At 37.9% G+C, this 27471-nt stretch overlaps 1 protein-coding gene across 1 annotated transcript in view; it reads right to left on the minus strand.

The window, feature by feature from the left end:
* Positions 1–2451: 2451 nt before the first annotated feature.
* st6galnac5a (ST6 (alpha-N-acetyl-neuraminyl-2,3-beta-galactosyl-1,3)-N-acetylgalactosaminide alpha-2,6-sialyltransferase 5a) overlaps positions 2452–27471 on the minus strand; it is a 53409-nt gene continuing 28389 nt past the window's right edge. The window contains exons 3-5 of the mRNA XM_032530524.1: positions 19284–19696; positions 12029–12136; positions 2452–5773 (exon numbers count right to left, since the gene is read on the minus strand). Of these exons, the coding sequence (XP_032386415.1) occupies positions 5527–5773; positions 12029–12136; positions 19284–19696 (768 nt within the window). The 3' untranslated portion in view covers positions 2452–5526. The remainder of the gene's footprint in view (positions 5774–12028; positions 12137–19283; positions 19697–27471) is intronic.

Raw genomic sequence — 27471 nt, forward strand, 5'->3', positions numbered from 1 at the left:
TTCTCTGCATGTGTAACCACTCTGCATTGGGCTCATTGTTGTGGAGGAGTGACTGCTGTAAGCATATGGATTGAACCTGAGGTAGTTTATCTTTGCTCCTTGGCGCATGGACCCGCCCATCGGGTGCCCGCTGCCACTCGCCCTCGCAGCTGAAGTGGGAAATAGATGGAGTTGGAAATGAAACCAAATGTATCGGAAGGCAGCTGCTGCGTCAGCCACCAAGTACCTTTTCTTATAAATTATTTATGCAACGCTTATTTCTTCATCCTTTTTCCCCCGTTTCTTATTTTCTGTAATCTCATTCCTCCTAGTCCCCTTTCAAAGAGAGCAAGTTCATTTTTTTTGTCAATTGGAAAGATTTTGATATCCTGATTAAAGATGAAACACAAATGAATGTATTTGACTGATTTTTTCCTCATTCTATGCTTATTTAATAAAACAAAGACATCTTTGAAATTGAGGCCGCTTAAGTTTACTTACACAACTGCTTTTTTGTTGCCTTATTGGAAACATTTCCAACAACCAAGAGAGGCTTGTATTTCAAAAGACAATGCAGCCTCCATAAACAATCAGTGTATACTAGGCACGAAGCAGATACAATAAAAAGTAAGCCAACCTATCTCAGATGGATTTGTTTGTTCTTAAGCCCACCTTAAAATTGACTCCATCTCCTCTATGTCTCTGGTTCAGCACTCACATTCAGCATGGGGATGTTCTCTCCCATCTCCTCTGTCACTATGGTTTCCCTATGCAGAGCAGCCATCTCCAAAGAGGCAGAAAGATTTAAGGATGAAGAGTCAGGTAGGATGCTCTGAATATGTCACACAGGTTGTTCAAACAATAAACCGCGTCTGTATTCACCAGTGAGCGCACAGACATAGGCTTGTCGTCTTTAGAAGTGTAACAACAACATTAGCTCCATGTGGCAGTCTGCTAAATTTAATGATTTACGCACAAACACACATGCTGTTTGTAGACATGTGTGCCTGATGTGTTGTCCAATATCCATGGCAACTCTGGATTTCCAACTGCTTGCCTGTTAGTGAGCCTTTATAATGTCAATCATTCCAAAGAATGTTGATAGCAATTTTAGCAGTCACAGTTTTTCATTCTCATCTGCAACAATAGCTGTGGAATAAATTATGCTCAGTGGTTGCCTGATAGACAGAATTGTCAACTTTATGCACTGTCAACTCCATGAAATAGACAGATTCCAAGGTCTGGACCGAGGCAAGCTGAGTAGACCCAACTTGTTTTTTGAGTGCCTTTTCTTAAACTTTAAGAAAACTAAAATAAAGACGAGTTAGAGAGGGTCACATTTTAATGATGGTTGCTTAGACAGGAAGCCTTTTAATAAACATGAACAGCTTTCTGTCTCTTGTACAAATTGCATTGTTTGAATGTATTATTTATTAATGCAAAGTCGATTTTACACCAAGAATAAACTAAGAAAGCAAAGAAGAATCAACTGATAGCAACATGAATTCTAATCACAGTAAATAATTGTTATGGTTAGATCCCATCGTAATGGGCAATTTTAGAGACGACTAAAATGGTCTTTACCAATTAATCTGTTTTAATTTATCCATCAATTTTTTGTCCCTTTTCCAGGTCCAGATGCTAAACCCATGTAATTAATAATTCTGGGCCAAAACCTGCTGGTTTTCCATCATACTTTGGCTTGTATGTCTGTGAAGCAGGTGTTAAATTACATTTGATTGGTTAACCCTGCAGTACTTTGCAGCGCTATGGAGATTGGTTGGCAATGAAAGACTATCCCTGCAGAAACCATGTTTTAGACCAAACATTAAGCAATTGCGCAAAAAAACTGATAATTCAAATAATTATTAGCTGCAGACCTAGTATCATGTATTTTTCATGTGTATTGAAAGAGTATAAAAAGAACAGCATTATTTTTTACCCCTGTTCATAGTTTTTGATATGATACTTTTTTAACACTCAATTACATTTTATTGACTTGGCACAGCTGTCATAATATAAGTGCTAATGATCCTCTGCTGAATACTTATTTTCCCTTTATCATCTTATAATGCTAACTCAATAAATGTGCTTTACCTTCAGTTTATCCCTCAGTTCTATTTTCAAATACAAAACAAAATGCTCCAACACTCAGTCCTAATGACAGTCAGGGATCTATTTGTAGCTTTGGGGAGTAATGGCCTTGTATCGCTGCCTGTCTTTCATTATTATTTCAGTGTGACACAGCCTGATGTCACAATCAGACAGGAAGAGAGAGAGATTGAAAAGTAAAACTGGCAGCTGCCTTCAGTGGAGGTTGAATGTGAATCACTGGCCTCCCATCCTCCACTAACCTCCATGTTTTCTCTCATGTCTGGGGGGGCTACAACACACATACGGAGGTAATGTTCAAATTGTATTTCTAATATTTTTACTGTTATTGTTACGTATAGAAATTGCTAAACGCAGGAGGACTGATAAAAGTATTTACCAAGTGGAATGATACAACTCCATCCTGGGCAACAACAACAACAAAAAAGGCAGGGGAGCGTGGATTTCTTCTGTTGATTTGTTCCCATGGAGCCAGCATGAAAATTATTTTAGTTTAGTTAACTTCTGTTTTCTGGCAGGCAGGTTAGCCAACCACTTTGCACTCTGCAGTTGCTAACAAACAATGGAGACGTTTACAAAAAACAGTCGGTATGGATTGGATAATCACATGAAATAAATTATACATATAAAATATATACATATAATTTAAAGGGCAAGGCAATCATACTTTATCAAGGCTAAGCTATTACAGTTTTCAGGTGTTTATTTTGGCAGATCTGGCTTTTGAAAAAGGGTGGTATTTTGAAAATTTCAAAATTATTCCAGACGCTTGACTTTTTCAACATCTTGCGTGCTGATAGTTACAGCAGAAACACACACACACACACACACACACACACACACACACACACACACACACACAACCTGTCTGAGAATATTATAGCCTAATTAATGTTAATGCATAAATGAAAGAAAAATGAATATCATTAACTCTTTTTATATTGAGCTATTTTATTTTTTGGGTAATGCATATATGATAATAATAAAATAAAAAAAACAAAGGGGAAAATACTGATTTAGACATTGATTACCATGGGTCAGCTCTAGAATATATGGCTGGAGCTTATTATTATGCAGTTTATGCGCTGGAACTAGCAGCTGGTTAGCTTAGTTTAGCGTACAGGACGAGCGAAAACGGAAATACAGCTAGTTGGTAGAAAAATCCACCTACCAGTGCCTTTTTAAGCTAATCAGTTAATACATTATATTTTATTAGTTTTTGTAGAAATACAACTTATGCTTTTTAGTGTAATGTTTTATTGGGCTTATGTGACAGAACAAGTCTTGGCTGGGACCAGAACTAGAGACCTGGGACCTAGAATCAAGACATAGTCCAGCATAGTCCACATAGCCCCCTGTAAAACAAATTACATTCCTGTTTTCACAGCTAACTAGTTAGCCAGAAAGAAAGGGTATAATCATATTTCTAATAAAGTCAAGCTGTTCCTTTAAGTTCTTTATGAAGCAGAACATTTACATATTCCACTGGTTTCACCTTGTCAAATGGGAAAACTTGCTGCTTTTCTGTTCTATATAATGCCAACTGAATAGCTTTAGGTTTTGGACTGTTATGTATAAAACAAGGAATCTAAAAATGTCACCTTGGGCTCTGGGAACTTGTGATGTACATCTTTCGCTATTATCTGACTTTTTATAGACCAAACAATCTAAAATGAAAATATTCGCAGTCCCAAACGACATACAGTGACTCATTTAATTGGGCAAAATCCAAAAAATATTCAAGTGCTTATCACTTTACAGACTGTTGTGCACAGCCATTTGCTGACAAGTCTCTCGAAAACAAACGCATATATTAGTCTTTGCTACAGCACAAAGTCAGCAGCAACACCCCTGCATCTGTTTGTGATGTATGTAAAGTAATCCCGTCCTCATCGCCACCAAGGAAACGTGTTGTGAAACAAGTCCTTGTATGAGCACCTATTTATCTGACCAACATCATCCCTCCTCTCGTTACTCACATTACAGAGATGAGGGACTTAGCACCAGGATGTATCATTAAGATAACCACGTCTCATCACTTTCTCCAGACCAACACCTAATTCTTATGCATAGATGAGGGAAGTGTACATAAAACACAAACCAGACCGAGAGAGGAAATAACTGACAGATCACATACTCATCAGTTTAACAGAAAAACGGTGTAATTCTTCTGCAAGGCGATTCGGGCAGCAGACATATGCTATATAGTAGGATGGATGGTGGTGCTGCATCCCTGCTTTCGATTTTAATCTCCCACTTGTCTTGTGTGACATAGCTGTGCATTTACATGGAAATCTGGCTTGTAGCTATATAAATCGCGCTATTAAGTGGTGACAGGAGCAAACAAAGCCTTTTGATACATACGTACGGGCAGAGGCCGCGCACACGCATTAGATAAAACCTCACTGTTAATGTTACACACTTGTCACTCAGCCAGGAAGTACTTCATTGCCAAGTTTGACTTGGGTGAGCTTACAATACACATATCTGCAAGACAGTAACAATGAAAGTCAGGGAAGTGATTCATATCTGCTTTTAAAGGTGTTTGAGGCCTTTGTTGCACGAGATAGGGGTCTTTAGAAGCTTTACATTACATTACATGTCATTTAGCTGACACTTTCTATTCAAAGCGACTTACAATTGCTATATATCTCAGAGGCCACCCGCCTCTGTAGCAACTATGGGTTAAGTGTTTTGCTCAGGGACACACTGGTTGATCCAAGCTTATCCAACTTGACCTCCTCAGTCTTTGAAAAACGCATGCAATGATTCACACTTCAAATAGCCAAATTGTACTACTATTACTAGTATTCATCTTACGCTGGCTCCAGCCATAAATTGTTAGATTACGGGCATTGTAATAGTGTTTTTCTTTCAGTGAACAGTAAGTGGTGAATCCTGCATAGATCCTGCATCCAGCAGCAGAGGCTTTGCAGGTAGTCCAGACTCAAGTTTGTATCCTCTGTGATCCCTCAGGTAAACACAACACACACACACACACACACACCACACACCACACACACACACCACACACACACACAACACACACACACACACCACACACACACACACACACACACACAACGATGAATCCACAGTAAAACACAGCATGCATGCATTGAGAGTGAAGTGTGTAATGATGCTGCCTCCTTGTATAAACTCACTTTACAAGTTGTAGAAGGGATGTACAAAGTTTGATCTGCCTCACCTCAGTAAACAGACCACACTGCTGGAGAAGCAGCGGTGAAGCTGGAGAAATTTTTATAACAAATGTCCAGCAGGATCAACAAGACTCACAGTTTATCCATGATAACTTTTTTTCTTGCCTACTACACATTTTATTCTTCTGTTAGGGGTCCAGCAGTCCTTAGTGCAAATGTCCCCCATCCTCACTCTTTCTTAGATGAATCTCTAAAGCATTTTCTTCACCCCAGGTCACGTCTTCTGGGGTACCAGGGGCGTCCCCTCCAGCGTTTGGTTGGCTGGGAGAGGCGGAGGGCTCCAGTCCGGCTGGTAGAAGTGGATGTCAAAAGTCCGTGCCCATTTAGCGAAGACCCGCTTCTCTGTGATGAAGCGGTGGTGGCTTCCCCGCCGCCCACGCTCATGAGAAATGTACATGGCACACTCATCTGGACCACGTGGCTCGTAGTAGTGGTAAGGGACTGAGTGGTGCTGAGGCTCCCTGCAGGAGTAGTGAGAAAGTAGAGATGGTTGACATTTAAAAACACTTTATGGGAGATTTATGTTTTATGTGACACCACAGAGTGTTTTTCATTTTGTGGGGATGGAGGGGGACTGATCTGTATTCATTTGTCTCTGCAAGGATTACACAACCAAATTTAGCCCATTTAAATAACTTTTAAATGCCACCTGCACCTCAACACTGAATAAAAAACAAATGAAGAAACAAAGTTTGAGCATGACTAATGAAGGTTCTAAAAATGGAACCTCGGAATGGTTCAGGCAAGCCCGACGGACGGCTTTCTATAGTGCACACACGATTAGATGATGTACACAGAACATCATCATCTAATCGTGTATGCTCTCTTTCACAATAAATGGTCCATATAAATAAATAATAACACAAAAGAACAATGTGTTATTGTATTGTAAGTGCATCCTCGCTGCTACCTGCTGTCAGAAATGTAACAACCTCCTCCTCCTCGCCTTCTTCCTGTAATGGTATGCTTTTATTGTGTCACTTCTCTCATAATGCTTCAATAGCAAGTGATTAAAGAGTGTTAAGCCCAGCAAAGGATATTTTTGTCTCATCTTTTGTTTCTTTCAAATACAGATTATTTTTCTGTTTATTTATTCTATTCTTCAGAGACTTTAAATCATTTTTTTCTTGAAGGTTTGGGAACCCTTGAGTCTCCGCCATGTTGTGCTGTTTTTAAAATAACACTCATGTGGAAGACGTTCTTTTTGTGTCTTTGTCCAAATGTCATGCACAACAAATCCTGATTTTGTTGAAATATGTTTGTAAAACCTTTAGTTGGTGAAACTGAAATTGCTCACCAGTCTAATGTACGCTAAATAATACAATACCATGGAAATCTGTTTTATGTCATTCCCTAGTCTCTCTGCACAGTATAATAGCCTATAAAAAATAAGCTTAAACTGTAAAAAGATTCACACCACCACAGTGTTCCTGCACTTTAAAAGCTGCAGTAATTGAGTGATTTAGCAGTATGTAAGAAGTCATAAAGAACACTCTTTCCAACAGGAGTCAAGACATTTTCACGTTCTTTAGAGAAAAGGTAAGGAGGTTACTTAAAAAATCAACAACTTCACAATTTCAGTAAGTGAATAAAAAAGAGAAAAGAGGAGGGCCTCGAAAAAACACTCACACTATTAGGACACACATTATTAGTATTAGGATGTTTGGGTGTATTGGTTATTTATTCATGAATGCTTTGCCTTTATAAATGACAATTTTTCATGTCAATAAAACATATTTGACGAAAAGATAGAGAAACATGTTTTTTTTCAATTCCTAGTTGGATTACATCCAGTAAAATCTACTGACCACTTGTTGTGACAACTAAAAGATTGCCAAATATCAGCTTAAGCCAACAATATTTACAAAGAAATAATGCTGCATTTCATTACTGTATTTCAGTAAGTTTCATTATCAATGTCAACCACATAGTCCCTACAATGAGGACATTTAGCGAAACTTTATTTTAGTTATAACTGCATCCCAAAATTGTGTATGTGTACAATGTATATTTTGTGTGTGCCTAAACAATGTGAGAGCTCGCTTCTTCTTTGAGAGTCTGTACTCTTACAGGTGCCCTTTCCAGTTTATGATTCCAGCGCAGATTGGTTCTCCTGCCAATGGTGCTTTCACTGCAGATTGGCTGATTGGGAGGCTAGTATATTCCCAGATTAACGAGTGGACGCAGACGCTTGATGGTGGCAGCAGTTCCTCCTCGTCCTCTGAACTTTGTATTTAGACTGCTAGGTGTGCCCCACCATCCTCCCCAACCACCAGCCCTATATGTACATACGTAATACTGTAATACTTATGCACACACAAACACATACCCACTCATGTTACGCATGAGTGTGCAAGTGAAGTATATAAGTATGTGCAAGTGAGGTATCCATGTATGCGCAAATTGATGTATATATTTATAAGAAAGTGAAGTATCCATGTATGCGCAAGGGAAATATTTGTGTGTGCAAGTGAAGATATACATGTATGCATGTATGTGCAAGTGGTTAGTACCAGTATATACAGTAAATTTATGTGCAAGTAAAGAAAATATGTATGTGCAAGTGTTTAGTACCAATGTACTGTATATGTATTGTATGTGCAAGTGAAGTATTCAATTCTGGCCTACGTGGCATCTCTTACTGCTAGTGCTGTGACAGTTGTGTGTAGAGTAAGCTTTGACTGGTAGCCTGTTGACAGCTGTGGCTTTCTTCAGTCCGGTGCTTGTCTTAGCTAGTTAACTTAGCTCCAACATTAACTTGACTCCTAATTAACTATAAATACTTATATATATGTAAAGAACACTTTATTTAGCTAATTAGCTAAGCTAATTGTATATACTATTTCACTTGTCTGTAAATACAATATTTTATATGCATGTGTAGCAAATAAATTGCTGTTTGTGTTCATTTCCACTCTCCACTTTCTTTCTATTGTTGTGCTTTGACAACCCTAGAATGGGGTATAGAGAGGATGCCAATTAAAAAATCCTAGTAAAGAATATCATAAAAAGTCATGAGAAAATCATAGCATAGTATGTCATGAAAAATTCAGTATAGTATTTCAGAAAAGTCATAGTATTATGTCAAAAAATTGTTTAAAAAAAAAAGTCATAGTATAGTATGTCAAAAAGAGTCATGAAAAGTCATAGCATAGTTTGTTGAAAACAGTCGAAAGTCATAAAAAGTTATAGCATTGTATGTTGAAAAAAGTCATAAACAGTCATAGTACAGTATGTCGAAAAAAAGTCATAGTAAACTATGTCAGGAGAAAAGTCATAGTATAGTACGTCAAAAAAGTTATAAAATAGTATGTCAAAAAAAGTCATAAAAAGTCATAGTCAAGAATGTATGTCAGTATGTCAAGAAAAGTCATAATATAGTATGCAGAAGAAAAGTCATAGTCATTGTATAATATGTCGAAAAATATCAAAAAGTCGTAAAAAGTCATAATGTAGTGTGATGAAAAAAGTTATAAAAAGTCTAAGGATAATATAACTGAAGTTAGTTGCATTCAATAACTTCCTCTGTGTTTTTCGCCGTGGGGGCCGCAATAACAGTTATCAATGGAAACACTGGTACAAATGCAGACACAAACTTGTACCGACTAGCACTGGTCACTGCTGTTGTCTTAAAAATCACAGACGGGACAAAATGTTGCGTTTACTGGTAAACTGGTAAACCTTGTGACCGACGCATGATGACTGCTGTGTGTTGTGGAATTTTCCTCATGTTACTCTGTCCTCTGTGACTGTCTACATCTAGAAACTAAGCTGCGCGGTGGAGGGAACAACTCTGATTGGCACATGATCAGACAGTGGTTTACGAAGCGGTAGATTGGCTTTGCAAAAAAGAGTGTTCTATGAATGGAATGACGCATTTAAAATGGAGCTCAATTACGCAAATTTGATCGTGGGAAGCCCAAACCGGCATTGTGATTAAAATTTGATTAATTGTGCAGCCCTAGTATATTATGTCAAAAAAGTCATAGTATAATGTTGAAAAAAGTCATAGTATTGTATGTGGAAAAAACGTCAAAAAAAGTCATAGTATAGTATGTCGGAAAAAAAGCCATGGTATCGTAAGTCGGAAAAAGTCATTGTGTATTATGTCAAAAAATGTCATAGCAAAGTATGTTGCAAAAAGTCATAAAAAAGGCACAGAATAATCTGTCAAAAAAAGTTATGAAAAATTATACTATGTTTTAATTAAAAGTCATTGTATAGTAGTCTATATTGCAAAAAGTCATTGTATAGTAGTCTATATTGCAAAAAGTCATGAAAAAGGCACAGAATGATCTGTCAAAAAGGTGATGTCAAAAAAGTCATAGTAAAGCATGTTAAAAATAGTGATAAAAGGTCATAGTATAATATGTCAAAAAAGTCATAAAAAGACAGTACAGTATGTCAGTATGTCAAGAAAAGTAATAGTATAGTATGTCAAAAAAAGGCATAAAATATCATAGTACAGTATGTCAGTATGTCAAGAAAATAGTATGCAGAAGAAAAGTCACAATCATTGTATAATATGTCGAAAAATATCAAAAGGTCATAAAAGGTCATGATATAGTATGTTGAAAAAAGTTATAAAAAGTCTTAGGATAGTATTTCAAAAAAAGTTATGAAAAAGTTACAGTATAGTATGTTGAAAAAAGTCATAGTATAACATGTTAAAAAAGTTAAAAACGCCATACCATAGTATGTTGTTTAAAGTCATAGTATAGAACGTAGAAGAAAAGTCATAGTCATTGTATTCTATGTAAAATATGTAAAAGTCATTGTAAAGCATGTTGAAAAAGTCATAAAAGTCATAGTATAGTATGTCGAAAAAGTTATAAAAAGAAATGTACAGCATGTCAGTATGTCAAGAAAAGTCATAGTTTAGTATGTAGAGGAAAAGTCATAGTCATTGTATAATATGTAAAATATGTAAAAGTCATAGTAAAGCATGTCCAAAAAGTCATAAAACATCATAGTATAGAATGTTGAACAAAAAGTCTGTATCTTATGTAAAAAAAAAGTCATATAAATTCATAGTATAGTTTGTTGAAAAAAGTAATAGTAAACTATATCAGAAGAAAAGTATGTATGTTGAAACGGAAGTAAAGGCTGGACTATAATGGAGCTGTTTTTCGAGCAGTTTGTGAAGAGTGTTTTCTTTGGAAGATGCTAAGTCCCTTTGGGGTGGACTTTGGGCTTTTTCCCTTTGTAAACCTATAACGTACTATAACAGTCACAAAAACATATATAACACAAAGGAAAGGGAAAAAGCCAAAAAGCATAAAGTGAGAGCACTTTAAAAAAAGAGTCATAGAATAGTATGTCAAAAAAGTCACAAAAAGTCATAGAATAGTATGTCGAAAAAAGTCATAGTATGTAGAAAAAAATTCATAGAATAGTAAGTCGAAAAAGGCATATGTCGTATGTCGGTCTTACCTTATGTGTCTAGAACCAACCTACCGTGTCACCAACAAAATTACAATCTGAGCTGTTCACTTACTTTGTTTGGCTTAATTTTGGGTGTAAAACCTCAAATCAAACAGACCATAATCAGGGAGGAACCCATGGCCATTGGGGTCTTCCAAACAGCATTTTATCACATTCATCTGATACCCTCACCATTGTTTCGTAGCATATTTGACTTCTTCATTTTGGGTTTTAGACTTTAAAACAAAATGAGCCTCACTGGGTTTGAACCCACAACCTTCAATTTTCAGAAAGATTGCCAGGGATTTATTACACTTAGCTATTTGCAAGAAACAGGCTGGTTTGACATTGTAAAATAAGTACATAATAAGTGTATCATAAGTAAAATGCAGACACAAACTTGTGTCTTAAGAAATTACAAAAAACACATAGTATGGTGTGTCATAAAAAGTCAGAGTATAGTATGTCATAAAAAAATCACTAAAACGTCAAAGTACAGTGAATAGAAAAATGAGCCAAGTGAGACCTTTGCATTTTCCCCTCTTATATCTCACATGCCTACATGTTTCAATATTTGTAAAGTTAGCACATTTACTGACATTTAAAAAAAAATTAATATTCAGGCAATTTCAAAAAACATCTCCAGCCCCACTGACATTTAATTCATCAGCTCCCTGAATATATTTATAGATTTAATCTTTATTTTATCTGGTGGACGTTCTGCTATGAATTTCTATACACTTGAAGGGACTTCATATAATTAAATTTTTTTTAATTTTTATCTGTTTATTGATCCCAATGGAGAAATTTCAATTTACACTCTGTGTACACACTTTGTTAGCTATCACACACAGTCCTGACACATACACGCTCAGGATCTGTACACGCTCTAATGGAGAGACGTCAGAGTGAGTGGGCTGCCAGCCGAACCGGCACCCTTTAGCGGTTGGGGAGGCACGGTGCCTTGCTCAAGAGCACCTGGCAGTGCCCAAGAGGTGAAGTGGCATCTCTCCAGCCACCAATCCACACTCTGTACTTTTTGGTCCACACGGGGACCAAAACCAGTGACCTTCCGGTTCCCAACCCAACTCCCTACGGACTGAGCTACTGCCACCCCCATATACAGTTTTGCTTTAAAAACTGTAAATGAAGATGATGGTGCTTGTTGGTGAGCTGATGATTATATATCTCTATCTGTAAAGTGTCTTGAGATAACTCTTGTTATGAATTGATACTATAAATAAAATTGAATTGAATTGAATTGAATATGACATGCAGCTCCATTGTCTTACCTGCAGAAGTCAGGGGCAACCATGCCGTAGACATTGATCCGATCGCAAAGCTCCAGGGCGATAGTCATGGTGAACCAGCCGGTGCTCAGCCAGGAGTTTGATATCCTTCTGCAAAGTGGAGGAGGAGGGGAAGAAGAAGACTGGATTTCACGCGTGGAAGATCACAAGAATGAACAATGTACAGTATTTGATTTTTTTGAAAGTGATTAACTGGAATAGACAATCAAAAAATCTGATATCTGTGTAGTATAGTAGAGATTAGTAAAGATTAAAGATTTATCTATATCCAGAGGTCGATTTTTCTGACTGCAAAATCATTCAAGTTCCCTTGCAGCTTCATTAAAATACAGATGGATCCTACATATCGACTGATACAAATGAACCTTGCCAAATAATCAAACTCTTAATTAGTCTTGGTGTGCATGTAGTGCAGATACTGTAGTTGAAATGACAGCGCTTGAGCTGCAGAACCATCTGTCTGCTTTCACACTCCAGTTTCTTAAGTCAAGCCCGCACAGAAATGAGCACTAATCATAGTTTCCTGAGATACGCTGGTATGAAAGAATTATTATTGCATTAGTAATCTCTAAATCTAAACGTCCATCAGAGTGGTTTCTTTAATAGGGTGGATATCAGATGGAAAAACATCTGGACCACGAATACCTTCAGTTTGAAGTGGAAATAAGTAACTTTAAAACTAAGCAAAAATAACAAAAATTATGATATTTTCATTCTGGGGTTTTGACAGCAAAATTAATGAATGAGCCATAATAGAAGTTAAGTGAAATATGCAGCAATGACAACATTGAAAATGTAAAATACACAAAAATGTATTGTATATATTTAAGCTTCTTGCATTCAGGCTGCAGTATAAAAGAAGCTATCTTCCAAAATCATAAAAAAATATAACTACCTTACATCTATGAAATACCATGTTTAGGATGTGTTTTGTCGACCTGACTACAAACCATGTAATGACCCAATTGAAATTATAAATCAACCAAGCTGTTTTGGCCCAATTTTAGCCCAGAGGGTGATGTTGGTCAGTCGGCCACTTTGACCGACTGAAATATCTCTACAACTATTAAACACATTGCCATTTAATGCTGTACAGACATTCATGATCCTCAGAGGATGAATCCTGATTACTTTTGTGATCCCCTGACATTTTCTCTAGCGGCACAATGTGACTCATTTTTTAGGTTTGGAGTAAAATATCTTGACACCTACTGGATGTATTGCCTTTAATTTGACTACAGGTATTCAAAATCCAATGGAAGATAAAGTCAATTTTTTTGTGATCTTTAGACTTTTCATTTGCTCTCAAACTCCGTTTCCCAGTGCTTTGACCACATACCTGCCGAGCTAATAACACTACCCATCAGCCTCAGCAGTTTAGTGCCAATGTTAGCATGCTAACAGACTAAATTATGATGATGAACACGGTAAATATTATCTGCTAAACATCAGCATGTTAGAACTGAGCATGTTTACATGCTGATGTTAGCATTTAGCTCAAATCACCATTCCGCCTAAGTGCAGCATCAAAGTCTGTGAGTCGGAGCTGCTAGCTCAGGTTTTCACAAAGCAGTAGGGACACAAAAACTTCATGGTGTTGATCTCTGGCTCGTTGGCTTGTAGCCACGATTGCAATCACTGACAAGCACAGTTGTGCAGGGGGGTTAGCTGTTGTGGACCAAAGCACTTTTGGAACAATCAGTATTCATCAAAACAATTTATAAATTAATTTGAGTGAACAAATGCATCACAACTGTTCCTGTTCCCTCACACACAGTGTAAACATTTTCAAGTATGAGCTGATATAACACAATTTAGCAGAGATCAATTTGAATCCTTCAGCTGAATCAGGCACAGCTGTGAATCTCTTCATGCTCCCCTGATGCACAGCTGAACCTCATCTTGACTAGGATTGTGATTGGTGACCAGTGGATGTCTTCATGCATCAGTTATTAGGTGCATTTTGAGATGGGCCCTTTGGACAATGAATACACTAATATAAGTTACAATTATAGAAAATAATAACAATGAATATAAGTACCCCTGCATCCTTTATTGTCATTTATGAGAAAACAAATAATAAAACAAGATGAGTCCTACTTCAAGCATTGCATTTACATCAAATACAATTTCTCATTAAATAACGAAAAATGTAGTTGTGCCATCTGTAGCATTCTGCCATCAGTAAATGACTGCCCAATTGTAATGTTAGTATAGGATTGCCCTATATTTCATTGTATTTTGCATGAATCCAACAGTTGTTGAGACATTTCACTCAATATCACAAATGTCAACCTCATGGTGGAGCGAAAGAAAAATTCATAAAATCACAAAACTCTTGAGATACACCATCTGGAAACATCTCTGTACACATTTTGGTGCTAATCCATATTATACTGTATATGTTCAGATATTTCACAGGATGAGTGAAAACTTTGGCCTGGTGGTGGTGCTGGATGAAACGTCAGAGGATCAACAAAGTAATTATACATGTATCCTATTAGTACCACGAATATTTGTACCAAATGTCATGGCAATCCATTCAATAGTTTTGTTTAATTTGCTTTTCCAATCCGGACCAAAGCAGTGGACCAACTGACAGGAACCCCAACCACCCATAGGAGTCGTGCTACTTGCATGGCTGAAAAATATTTTTTCATATGACCTAGACTTTAAACACCTAAAACATGCAATAAAAAACAAATCTGGGTCTGCTCCACAATATAAGTGGTTCTTGCTCTGCCCATGCTACACCTTTCCCCCAAGTTTCATGAAAATTGGGCCGGTAGTTTTTTCTGTAATCGTGCTGACAAACAAACAAACCATAAACATAATGTCCCTGGCGGCGGTGGTGATAATAATGTGAATAGGAGTGAGGAGACAATGTATCAAACTCTTGTTTCAGTGCAGTTTGACAGGATGCTGCTTTCAGAAAGCTTGTTTCTGCTTCTTGTCTGTTCCCACACATATAGCATCCACAGCGGCGGAGGTTTCAACTTGGCAAGAAACAAAGCATGGGCCTGATAAGTAAAGTCTTCACAAGAACAACCAGATAGACATCCCGACATCCTGCTCTCCTACGGTTGATGCCCCTTCATCAACTGTAGGTGAGCAGGATGTCGGGACATTTGGAGTGGAGGTTTTACCAGGTTGTTTGAAAAGGAGTTTGTCCTATTTTCTCACAGAGAGAAAACACGCCAGGCAGAAATCCTTTAAAAAAAAAGCCTGTTAAGCATTTATTTTGAACATTTCCCCTGCTCCCCCTGGGAACTATTATAGGGCATACATTTCACACTTGAATTCAGATACTCTTAAAAAAAAATTGCATAAAGTAAATATGGTGCAATGTGTAGTAAATGGAGAGCCCTTAGATGCCTTAGTTTTGTTCTCTTTCAGCAATTAAACAAACAACTCTCCTTGATCATCCCTCCATTATTTCACTCCAATCCAACCCCACAACCTGTAGGAAAAATGGATCCACAAATGGTTGCTTCCTGCTGCTTTACTGTTTTGCCAAACAACCCTAACCCTTCTGAAGCACTGCACTGAGTGACAGTGTGATGAATAGTGACTATGCACTGTGGTCTGACTTTCTTCTTTATTAGTCTGACAAACTAGAGTGTCGGCCCAAACTGATGCTATCGCAGCCAAAGCACAGACTTCTCATTTTCATTTAATTACGACAGGACTCAGGTTGTCTGGAACATGTTGATTTGTTGAGATATACAAACATAGCCACTGGGCATTACTATGACAACAGTCCACCCACCCATCCCACACACCACCACACCCACACACAAACCTTTTGCATATTAAAAAACTTTCAAAGTTCAAAGCACAACATTTTGTCATCAAGCAGTCTGTGGCGGATGCGCGGAGGTCTTAGTCAGGAGGCATGCAGCTAATCTCACTTAAGAAGTCTTCCTCATTTCCTTGTTGATGAACATGCTGATGAATAATGTGGTGTGAAATGTCAAGCTCTTAGCTTCAATGGCTGTCTTCAAAAAGCACTGGAAGCCAGCTGTGATTGGGAAGATGGATTTATCCCTGTGAAGGAGAACGGTGCTCCTCCTCGTGTTTACACAGTTCAGTTACTTGATTTTATTAAAAAGTAAAAATATTTGTATACTCATATTTAATAAAGTTGATGACTGGTTTCAATATAATGGCACTTTATAACAAGTTCATTTGCCTTGAAAAATCAAATCACGCCCTGCAGGCAGTGCTTTACTTTTTACTTTTGAGAAAAAAAAGAGATAGATTCAAATTAATCAGAAAGTGTATAATCTTTCCAATAAAGGAAAACAGGAGCTTATTACAGAAATAGAATTGTGCTGCTCTTTGTTGTTGCACTGTATTCATTTCTAAAGAGCAAGTATTGTCACTGAGTTTATTGTAATGGTTGTTATGTAACTGCTGAGAGTTAAAAGCCACATAAAGGTGTGACTATATCTGAAACACCTGTTGCATATCATTATCTGCATACTCGTAAGGACATGAGGCTGAAACATATTAGGGAGAACAAAGATACATCTTTTGTTGTGAAAGGTTTCTTCTCGCACTACAAACACCAGCAGGCATGTACAGTGTAAGGTTTATTTATACACAAGGTCTCTAATGACTGCAGTAATTAGAGGTTGTTGGTTGTTTATTACTGATTTAAGGTACTTTGTTTCTGTATCTACTTGACTTTCATGCCCCTTTCCGTCTGATCACAGCTCCCATTTCTGTTGCATCACTATTTTTGCAATCCTCAGGGGTGAAAACTGCAAGAATTAAAGCTGCCATTTCTTTGGTTTGCACTCTTTCCATGCATGTATTTATTCCCCTTGTTATTATTTTACTTCTGATGTCACTTCTCTTTAAGCAGCAGACTCTCTTTCCTGGTTCAACTGGGTTTGCTTTTTGTTTCTATTTTGTCTAATTTTCCGTATATTCCTCCCTCTCAACACTGTTGTAGGCTATGGTTTATTATAAATTCAATTCATAGGGCTTCAGAGGATGCTGGATTTGGTCACTGAATCAATATCAGCTAAGTGTTCTTGCAGGTCTGTGAACTCTCCGCTGCGGCTGCAGCTGTGGTTCTATTGTTCTATTGTTCTCCGTTACATATTGGGCCTACTGTGGCTTCTCCTATCCTCTTTCTAACCTTTTAAATCACCAAAGATTAGTTTTCCAGGACTGCCTCTGCTTTAGCAGGCATTGTATCAGCTTTTTCAACAACATTTAGATTTGCTGTTAAAGGGATCAAACCTTTGGTAACGGAACTATCGTGCCAGCTACACATTTTATTCCAGCAAACTACACCACTAATCAGGCCAATGTATCGAGTTGAAATCTAACAGTACAACACAGTGGGACTGTAAGCGATTACAACAAAAGCTTTACGGGGAATATAAAATACGGCATAAAAAAACCCAAACTTATTTCAACTTGACTTTAACAAAGAGGATGCAGAAAGACACCTGTTTTTCATTACTCCTCTGTTAGAGTTTTTAAAATGGCTGGATGTGACAACATCCCAAACATTTAAAAAGCATGAATCGTGCACAATAATTATTATTAATTTGAAGGTACAAAAAGTAATAACTGGCAGGATATGTTGGAAAAGCTATTAACCTTGAATGTTAGAAAAGTATTGACTGTTTTGCCCTCAAGGCCAGATGATGCTTCTGTTGATTGTAAGACAACTGTGTGGAATTGGTTTTGACTGGAAATGTTCCTTGCTTTTTTAAATGTGGAACGGATTTTAATGTTTTATGTCAGGATACTTACATGTTGCACATTGAGCATTTCTTCTCTTTAGGCCAAACAAATACATTTATACTACTACTATTTTCATTAATGTTACTTTGTTCTACAAGCCAAGGTTGGCTTAGCTGTGTCACACTATGGAGATTGACCACTTAAAGAAAGGAGAAATCTAAGGTCTCATCCACCAGCCTTTTAATTGGACTAACATTAAAGGGCACATATTGTACCTCATGCTGCTGCACATTTCTGCATCATATTGCATCTCTTGGAGCAGGACTAAGTGCCTACTTTGCTTGATCATTACCATAACTACATCATGAGTCACATTGTTACACAGTTACACAGTGACACAGTTAACATTAATATGCGTTCCCCCAGCCCGCCTATGGTCCCCCCGTGGCTAGAAATGGCGATAGGTGTAAACTGAGCCTTGGGGATCCTGCTCTGCCTTTGAGAAAATCTCAGAAGAGTTCAGATGGGCCGATCTGGAATATTGCTCCTTATGAGGTCATAAGGGGCAAGGTTACCTTCCCTTTCTCTGCTTTGTCCGCCCAGAGAATTTGGCCCGCCCATGAGAAAGAGAGAGACATCATGGCTTTCAAATGAGCAAAGTGGCAGTTCACCTTGCCCCCCCTCTTTCCACCTCAATAGGTGCAGACACAGAAATGGCACGTCCTAAGGAAAGCTAATTGTGGGACTGGCTCTAGTGGCTGTAATTCTGCACCAAGGCTGAATTTGTGGAAAGAGACTTCAGATATGGTATTAGGGGACCACTAAGGCCTATATAATATATAGCATCCAAAAAGCACCATGTCACGGGACCTTTAAGCACTTGTCATACAGTAATAGGCTTAAATATGTAAATTTACCACACCTATATGATTTTTTTAAAAGCTTATTTTTTGGGCATTTTAGGCCGACAGCTGAAGAAGTGTAAGGGGATAGAGGGGGGAATGAAATGCAGCAAAGGGCCGCAGGCCGGAGTCGAACCTCAGCTATCAGTGCGCCCACCAATGTGATCTTTTTACCAAAATAAAAGCATGCCACAGTATAATAATGTCACTGTAATTTAAAGGTTGAAATTGAGGATTATCTGTTAATTCTTTGTTTTCAATCAATGGATTCATCGTTGAGTCTATAGAAGGGTCTTCAAATAGTGAAGAAGCCCAAGATGAAGCTGTATTTTTGTCCGATCAAAAGACTAATTCCAAATATGTAAAATGATGTAAAAAAGCAAACAAATTCTCAGATTGATAATCAACAAATGTTGGGAATATTTTCTTGATGAACTTGATTAATCTGAACCTCTTACTCACAAATAGCTGGTTTATTTTCTGTATATTGACTACTCTATTCACTCCATACTAAGCTGCTAAATTTGTTGTACTTCGTGAATCTCATAGTCAGAATCAGATGAACTTCCCTCCGTATTGCATTGTCGAACACTCATTCTGAAAGTGACACACACCAATCATTTCCTCACCTGTCCTTGCCGGTCTCCTTTTTGAAGAGCTCGTCAAACTGCAGCATCTTCTGCCAGGAGATGATGTAGACTTTGAGTTTGGGCAGCACCTGGTTCATCAGCCTCAGGTTGTTGTACACCAGGCCCTTCCCGTCACGCCTCATGTAGCTGCTGGGGCCCCAGAAGATGAATACTGTGTCCTGGCTGGCGTTGAGAAGCTCGTGGCGACTCCGCAGGACCCTCTGCATGCTTGAGTGAGCGATAACACGCAGGGAGGTGCGGCGGCCGACGTCGCGGGCGTAACCTCTGGCGGTGGGAGCGTCGTTCATGCGGATGACGCACTCGGCCCGGTCAATCTCTTCCCCCCGACCGCTTCCGCTGAGGTGACCTGAGCTGGTCACTAGGGCGCAAGTCCGGCAGTGCATCCTGGGAGGCTGATTAATGGAAGAAAACAAGAATGAAGTAAACTAGAAGAAAATAAAACTTTCACATAAAAATATGTACTCTGCATCAAAATATTTGGCCTCCTCATTCCCTCTGGAAACACCCGCAACACTGCCTGCAGAATGTTTTGTTTTGCACCATATTTGTTATAAACTCTTTTTTTTTTTTTTCCAGAAGTCAAAACTGCTCTGAAAGTTGTGTTTAGCCCCGGTTTATACAGAAATATGCAAAGCAGCCAGAAATGCACACCTAGGGGGACTTTGGTAAAAAGCTTTGTGTTTGAGGCAGAAAATGCTTTGTTGACAAATGGGTAGCGACAGAGCCTCTTGGGAATTTGTAGCTTGTCATATTGCTTTGCGATTGGTAGAAACCCCGGGGTCTAAGGATTCACCTTACATCTTTCTCCCACTCGCACACAACAGAGGAATGTGTGTTTACCTCCAAAACATCAGTCCTGATGCAGAACATTCATATTGAATTCTGAACCTATAAAGTATTCAGTATTCGATATATTTGATCAGGACCTCCATAGGAAACTCATGAAAGAGATTACTGCTGATATTAACATACACATGATGAATATGTGGGTTAAATACCCCCACAAAACTGTTTACTACTTTTATCAATTTACAGCTTTATTAGTTCATCATACTGGTGATCGCAAACAAATCATCAATGCATCAAAATCAGGATGAAACAGACCTGATCAGGGGATTTGTTTAACTTGGTATGCCTTTGTTTTGTTTCAGGCTTGTAAAAATGAATTAGGGGTATATGGGCATTGGGCACCTATCTAGACCAGTGATAAATTAAAAGGAAAACCTGAATAATAATATGGAGAAACATAACAAATGCAGATGCTTCTACACAGGTGCACTGCATGGTACGGTTAAGCAATTAACACCCAATCATGCTCTGTGGCATGTATAAAAATGCTAAGCAGGCCCAGTTGATTCTGATTTTGTATCAAGATGGCAAGATGAATTTTTAATTTGCATGGAAAACAGGAACTTCAGTCACAAGGACTGCTAAACTGGCTCTTGTTTTAATAGGAACAGTGAATAAAATGACATCAACAAATTGTGTTGAAAAACTATGGTCAACAGCAGACATTTGCATGAGTGCGATATTTAAGGAAAAACAGAAGAGCAACTCTTCCTCAGGTGACTGAGATTGCCAATGCAGGATGTGACCAGACAGTGTCTGCAAGAACAATCTGTAGACAATTACATAAAGAGGGATATTATGGTAGGGTGGCAGAGTAACAAAGATAAATGTACATTTGCACAACCATAGGCATTGGTTTACAGAGATGTGGAAAAAGTGACATTGTCAGATGAGTCATTCTTCACCAAATCTTCAACAGCCACCAGATCTCAACCCAGTTAAACATCAATGAGAGATTTTCTGAGTGACATGTTAGACGGCGCTCTCTAATCAGTTTGAGTAATTGTTTATTAAAAAATGAATATTTTATAGTTTCTTCTCTCCTCTGGGACAGTAAACTGAATATCTTTGAGTATTGGACAAAACAAAACATGTGAGGACGTCATTTTGGCCTTTGGGAAACACTGATCCACATTTTTCACCGTGTTTTGACTTTTTTTTTATCAAACAACTAATCGATTAATTGAGAAAATAATCGACAGATTAATCGACTATAAAAATAATCATTAGTTGCAGCCCTAATTGTGACCACACGTTTGTCTTTCGGCTTTAAAGGTCTTCTCATGTCTCCTTTTTATTTTAATTATTATTCCTATCTAGTATTGTTAACATCTTAAGTAAAAACTTAAAACGTATCCGGATGAAACAAACATCGCTCCAACCACTTAAATGAAAAAATAAAATAGCTGTCACATATTCCATATTGACAAACCCGAGGAGGTATAGTAATCAATTTAGAATTTGTGTCAAATTATAAGCAAAAATAAAACAATTTCTGGTTCCAGCTTCTCATTTTGAATATTTGCTTCTACAGTATATTAGTGAATTGAACATCTTTGGTTTTGGATTGTTGGTCAGACAAAACAAGCAATATGAATATGTCAACTATTTTCTGTTATTTTATGGACTAACTCGACTAAACAAGACAATAGTTGATGGGTTGATCAGTAATGAAAATAACAGTTGCAGCCATATATCTAAACTTTAGAGACATTTCCAAAGAAAGGGCATCCTGGGCATGTTCTACCAAATGCAACACGCATTTTGAATACATTTTATTTATTCCATTTTATATATGAAATTATATATTAAAAAATATTCCCTCTTCCTGATTGGTCATCTTTTTTTCCTTCAGTCATATAATTAGCCCCTGTTGTTAGCTAGTGTTTGAAACTGTTTTGAAAATACATGCATTTGTATATGTATAGTTCATTTAGTATGTTGTCTCTTTTTTATCTATAGCATGCTTATTTGAGTTTGTGCACATAATTTATTAACATAAACCTATTTGTGTATGTTAAGCTGGTGAGTTTGTGTGGTGTGTGTGTGTGTGTGTGTGTGTGTGTGTGTGTGTGTGGTGTGTGTGTGTGTGTGTGTGTGTGTGTGTAGGTGTGTAGGTGTGTGTTTGTCTGCTATACATGTACTTTGTATGTGTGCATGTGGGTGTGTGTGGGATTTTCCCCTGCACTGAAAAGCAATCCTATGCAAACCAGGCCCTTCCATCCTTCTAATGCACCCTGGAATAGCTCCCCTGCAGAAATATAATATATAATAATTTCCATTCTTATAACCATAACAAATTTACATTTTCATGGCATTAACAAGAAATGGACTGCATTTAAATGGCACTTTTCTAGTCTTAACGACTACTCAAAGCACTTTTAGCTGGTACAGGAACCATTCACCATTCACCCACATTCATTCACTGTGGCTGCCATACAAGGTGCCACCTGCTCATCAGATAGACACTCACACACATTTGGGGTTCAGTGTCTTGCCCAAGGACAATTCAACATGGGACTGGAGGGCCAGGGATTGAACCACCAACCTTCGTAGGCAGGCAACAGCTCTGCTACTGCCACAGCCACCGTGTGTGTGTGTGTGTGTGTGGTGTGTGTGTGTGTGTGTGTGTGTGTGTGTGTGTGTGTGTGTGTGTGTGTGTGTGTGTGTGTGTCATTATCATCCTCATCTGCTGACTTTGACTTAGTGGCAGATTTCCATCTGAACAGCCTCATCTGGTTAATGAGACCTTGAGGAGCAGGGGGAGAACGACAATACAGAGAAGAAGGTGGGAAAGAGAGAAAAAAATTGATAAAAACAAATTAAAACGAAAAAATGAAGAAAGCAAAAAGAGATACATGGAGGCAGTGAGAGCCACCTTGGTGCCATAGTGCTTGATGAAATGTTGAGCTAATGAGGTCCTAGCGGTCTACGCCATCACCAGCAGCAGAATCCATCCATTCCTCCCATCTCTTCTCACCGCCCCTCCCTTTTCCCACCTGGCAGTGCCTTGACAGCAAATCTGGCTGTAGAGCTGCAGCACCAGTGGAGCAGGTCAGAAATCCCATTTTCACCCAGGGGCTTTTAAGTGGCTCTACAGACGCTATTCTCACTTCCTCTGTCTCACAAAGAATTTAAGTGGGCCTTGCTGGCCAGAAATGGCCTCTTCAGGGAGCTTGGTCAGGTTATTACCGAGAAATAGGCTGAATGGTCTGGACAAGGCACTCCATTTCAGCCGGAATTACATGACTTATCCAATATGGTGGTTTGGGTTGAGGAGATTGACTTGAAGAACTGGCTGCGAGACACCCTACTCCTAAAAAACGTAAATTTAATTTTAATTGTATTTATCCTTGACAAAACTCCAGTGAAAATTGTGTGATTCATGTAATAAATGGTTCATAATTCTAAGCACATTTATCGTTAATGTGTTTTTTCAAACAACAAAATACCTTTGATCATAATTCAAAGATTTACCGCATCTAAACTCCGGCTGTTAAGGTTCTTTAAAAGTCCCTTTCATCGGTTTCCCGGTGCATCGCCTCATCAAAGCTGCAATCAGTAATTTAACCAAAGTGAATAAACACTCTAAATTATGTATTCTGATTAACATTAGGCTATTTTTGTCTTTCTGTAGGCATAAAAATAGACACAAGAAAGAAGAAAAGTTTATGTTTTTCAGGTTCGCACAATATAGTCTGAAAACACAAAATCTGCACTCATTGTCATCATGATCCCATGTTTCTTCTACAAATTCAGTGTTTAGTTTGTTTAGAAATTGAAGACACCAAAGGGACATTTCACCTCTCAAACTTTATATTTTAGCTCAAAGTAGAAAAATTATCGACATTTCACAACAAAAGGAAAGATGAGACAAACATAACAGATTTGTTTTTTGTTTCGTTTTCTTTCCTCTAATTAATTAGCTCATGACCGCTCAGATTTATCTTGTGACCCTTTAGAGGGGCCAGACCCTTAGTTTTGGAAGAACTGGATTAAACTAGCCAACTGTATACAGAGTAGTTAAAAGCTCCACCTTGCCCTACAGCAATGTCAAATTAATTAATGCATCAGTACAATCTAACAAACTAATAATGTCATATTTAATGATACATCAATAGTCACAAGGGACATTTGTCTCTTTAGTTTTGATACTTAAGTACATTTTGCTTGCAATACTTCTGTACTTTTGTTTTTTAGTTTTACATTTGCATCATGCCCAACCGTGAATCAACACTGTCTGCAAGCTGCGCAGCGAATCAGAGAAGTCTGGTTAAGTTTCTGAGGTATATTTTGACATTTGGCCTAGCTAGCTAATGTAAGCTCAGCGATCGTCTTTCGTGCTTCTTGTGGTTGGCAGTTAGAAGTTAACCTTCAGGGCTTTATTGCTATTCAACCCGTAACCATAATTGCACGTAAGCCTAAATCCTGGGTGCCTAGTCTATAACCTTGACGTTACACTTCCCAGATTGCTGCGGTGCTGCAGGAAATTCCCCCAAATGCATGTATAGACTACTGGGCGCCTAACCAAGCAGCGATGGCGCGTCGGCGGACATGTTAACACTTTGAAGCAGCCGTGATGGGGCTGTGTGGCTGCGGCTCATCTACATATTCATTGGAAATAATCTGTTGATAGTCATACGGACACCATACCATAACATTAAACTACAGTTTCAAAGTCTTTAACTGTAGATCATGTCACATACATGAAATAAATGTAAATTTTCAACTCAATGCTTCCCGTTCCATTTTAAAATAAAAGCCCTCTGGTTTAATTTACAATTCAGGACACACTTCATAACCTTTTCCTCTAACGCAACTATCAATGACATGATCTGCTGATATATTACAACTTTCACTAAGGTGCTAAACCAGTCTCATAAGTATTTGTAACTTGTAAAACACAATGCACAAATGAATGCAGAGTGATTCGGGTCCGTAAATATGTGTTGTGGCCGTGCCTCTAATTTGTGACTTGTGTAACACAATGCACAAATGTATGCAGGGCGATTTGTATCTGCAAACGTGTATCTGTGTCTGTGTGTCTAAGTTGTAACTCGTATTTCATCATTTGTAAACAAATTTAATAATTTTCAATGTAAATATATTTGTAAATTCTCCTATCTCGGGAAAGGGAAGTTTGGGGTCCCCTACTGGAGCTGCTGCCCCCGCGACCCGAAGCGGATGAAGATGGATGGATGGATATTAGTGTTTTTTCCGCACCACTGTTGTCACACAATAATTTGTGTCTCAAGTGACAATCCCAGCGCTCACCAGTGGATGGCGGTAATGCAACACTTATGGATGCCAACCACAGTAAACTACATGAAGACTTAGAAGGAGCATTGTCAAATTTTTCAGAGAGGGTTGGCAGAAACTACTTGCCGTTCCTCCGGGTAAGTTGATATATTTAGGACTTTGTCGTCAAATAAATAATGGGTACCTTTCTAGATAATAGATAATAGATAATAATTTATGTTTTCAGCATCATTGTTGCAGTGCATTTACAATTTCCTTTATGTTGTTATAGCGGCAGTTTGCTACTTTTTGGAGCATGCTAACGTTCACCTTCTTGTACAGCTTGAACAACGATGCTAAACAAGCTTGTTAAAGTCAACCCTGTGACATGGGCTTTGCCTGGTCTTTGTATGGAATTGGCAGTCTGAAATATTATTAATTATATATTATTAATATTATTATATTACTATTAGTTTTATTATGTTAGTGGGCCTGGTTGTAAAGCTAGTGAAAACATTTAGTATCATAGGAAACTAGATGATCTAAGGAATCAATCAATGATGTTGCAAGCTAAACTATAAAGAATTTAAATAAAAAATTTGCTCAACTGATTGCAACCATGTTAAAGACATGCTGCTCCTTTATTCAAGACTTAATGTTTGTGCAGTTGAACACGATTATTAAAAAAATAATAGCCTAGTTTGATCTAACACTGAATCTGCCATGTTTTACAGATTTTGACTGACCACTGATGAGATATACTTGGACCCACCAGAATCTCCTCACAGTATGAGAAACCATCAGGAGGAAGTTATTTTTGGGTGACATATTTCTCAATTGTTCAGTAACTAAAGTGTCAACAGCTACTGTACTGTGTCCATAGACATTGATCAGGCTGTGTGAAAGGGACTCTTGTTTCACAAAGTAACCTTTAGTGATTTTCAGTTAAAGTTTTTATTTGTCCGTTATTGTCATATTTATGCTGTGAAAAGTTTTTCAATTCGATACCCTTTCAAAATACTTTCATTTGTTCATATTGCCATCTGTCAAAACAATACATTTTAACTGTTATACAAATGTTTTGTGTTGCTTACTGTCACTATTACTTGTCATTAGGATTACATTTTTATAGTCAGGATGTTAAATGGACTTTGACCCTTCTACATGCATTAAATCAGACATATCACCTGTATAAACAGTGCAATTACAGTCTTTGTGAAAAAGGGTGTACAACTGAACATACAGTATATTTTGTCTTACAGGAGAAGCATGTATTTAACCCAGTGGGTGGCAATTACTGTACTAATAAACATGGTTGCAATATGTTGAGCAAATGTTAAATTTGTATTGGTTATAGTTTTACTTGCAACATCATCTTAAATCTGTAGTCATGGCAACAGCTACAGTGTAAAACATGATGAATCAATTTTTCTCATTTATTTTTTAGAGAGTCCTTTGAAAACGGCTTAACTTTGGAAGTTATTTTACATATCCCTGTTATGGACAATCATGACATGGTTGGTATCAATGAATTCCTTAGATCGCCTAGTTTCATATGATACCAAATACATTAATTATAGCTCGCCGTAGGGTTTAAGGAGCGCTTCATAACATTTCAGACTGCCAATTCCATACAAAGACCAGGCAAAGCCCGTGTTACAGGGCTGGCTTTACTGAGCTAAGTTAGCAAGCTGTTCAAGTTGTACAAGATTGGGAACGTAACATAAAGCAAATTGTAAATGCACTGCAACAATGATGCTTACAACATGAATGTAATTCATTTGACGACAAAATCCTAATAATATCAACTTACCCGGAGGAACGTCAAGTAGATTCCAGTCTCGGAAATTGGCTCCTTCATTGTCTTCGTGTGGTTTAACAGAGTTACAAATTAAACACACGGACACAGACACGCATTTGCGGATACAAATTGCCGATTCAAAAGTCACAAAGTAGGGGCACGGATACAACAGATTTACTAAAAACAAATCCCTCTGTATTCATTTGTGAATTGTGTTTTCCAAGTTCCAAATACTTATGAGACTGTTTTAGCACCATACTTCACATTCAGCTTTAATGT

Source organism: Etheostoma spectabile, chromosome 12, assembly GCF_008692095.1.
Source record: "Etheostoma spectabile isolate EspeVRDwgs_2016 chromosome 12, UIUC_Espe_1.0, whole genome shotgun sequence".
Lineage (NCBI taxonomy): Eukaryota > Metazoa > Chordata > Actinopteri > Perciformes > Percidae > Etheostoma > Etheostoma spectabile.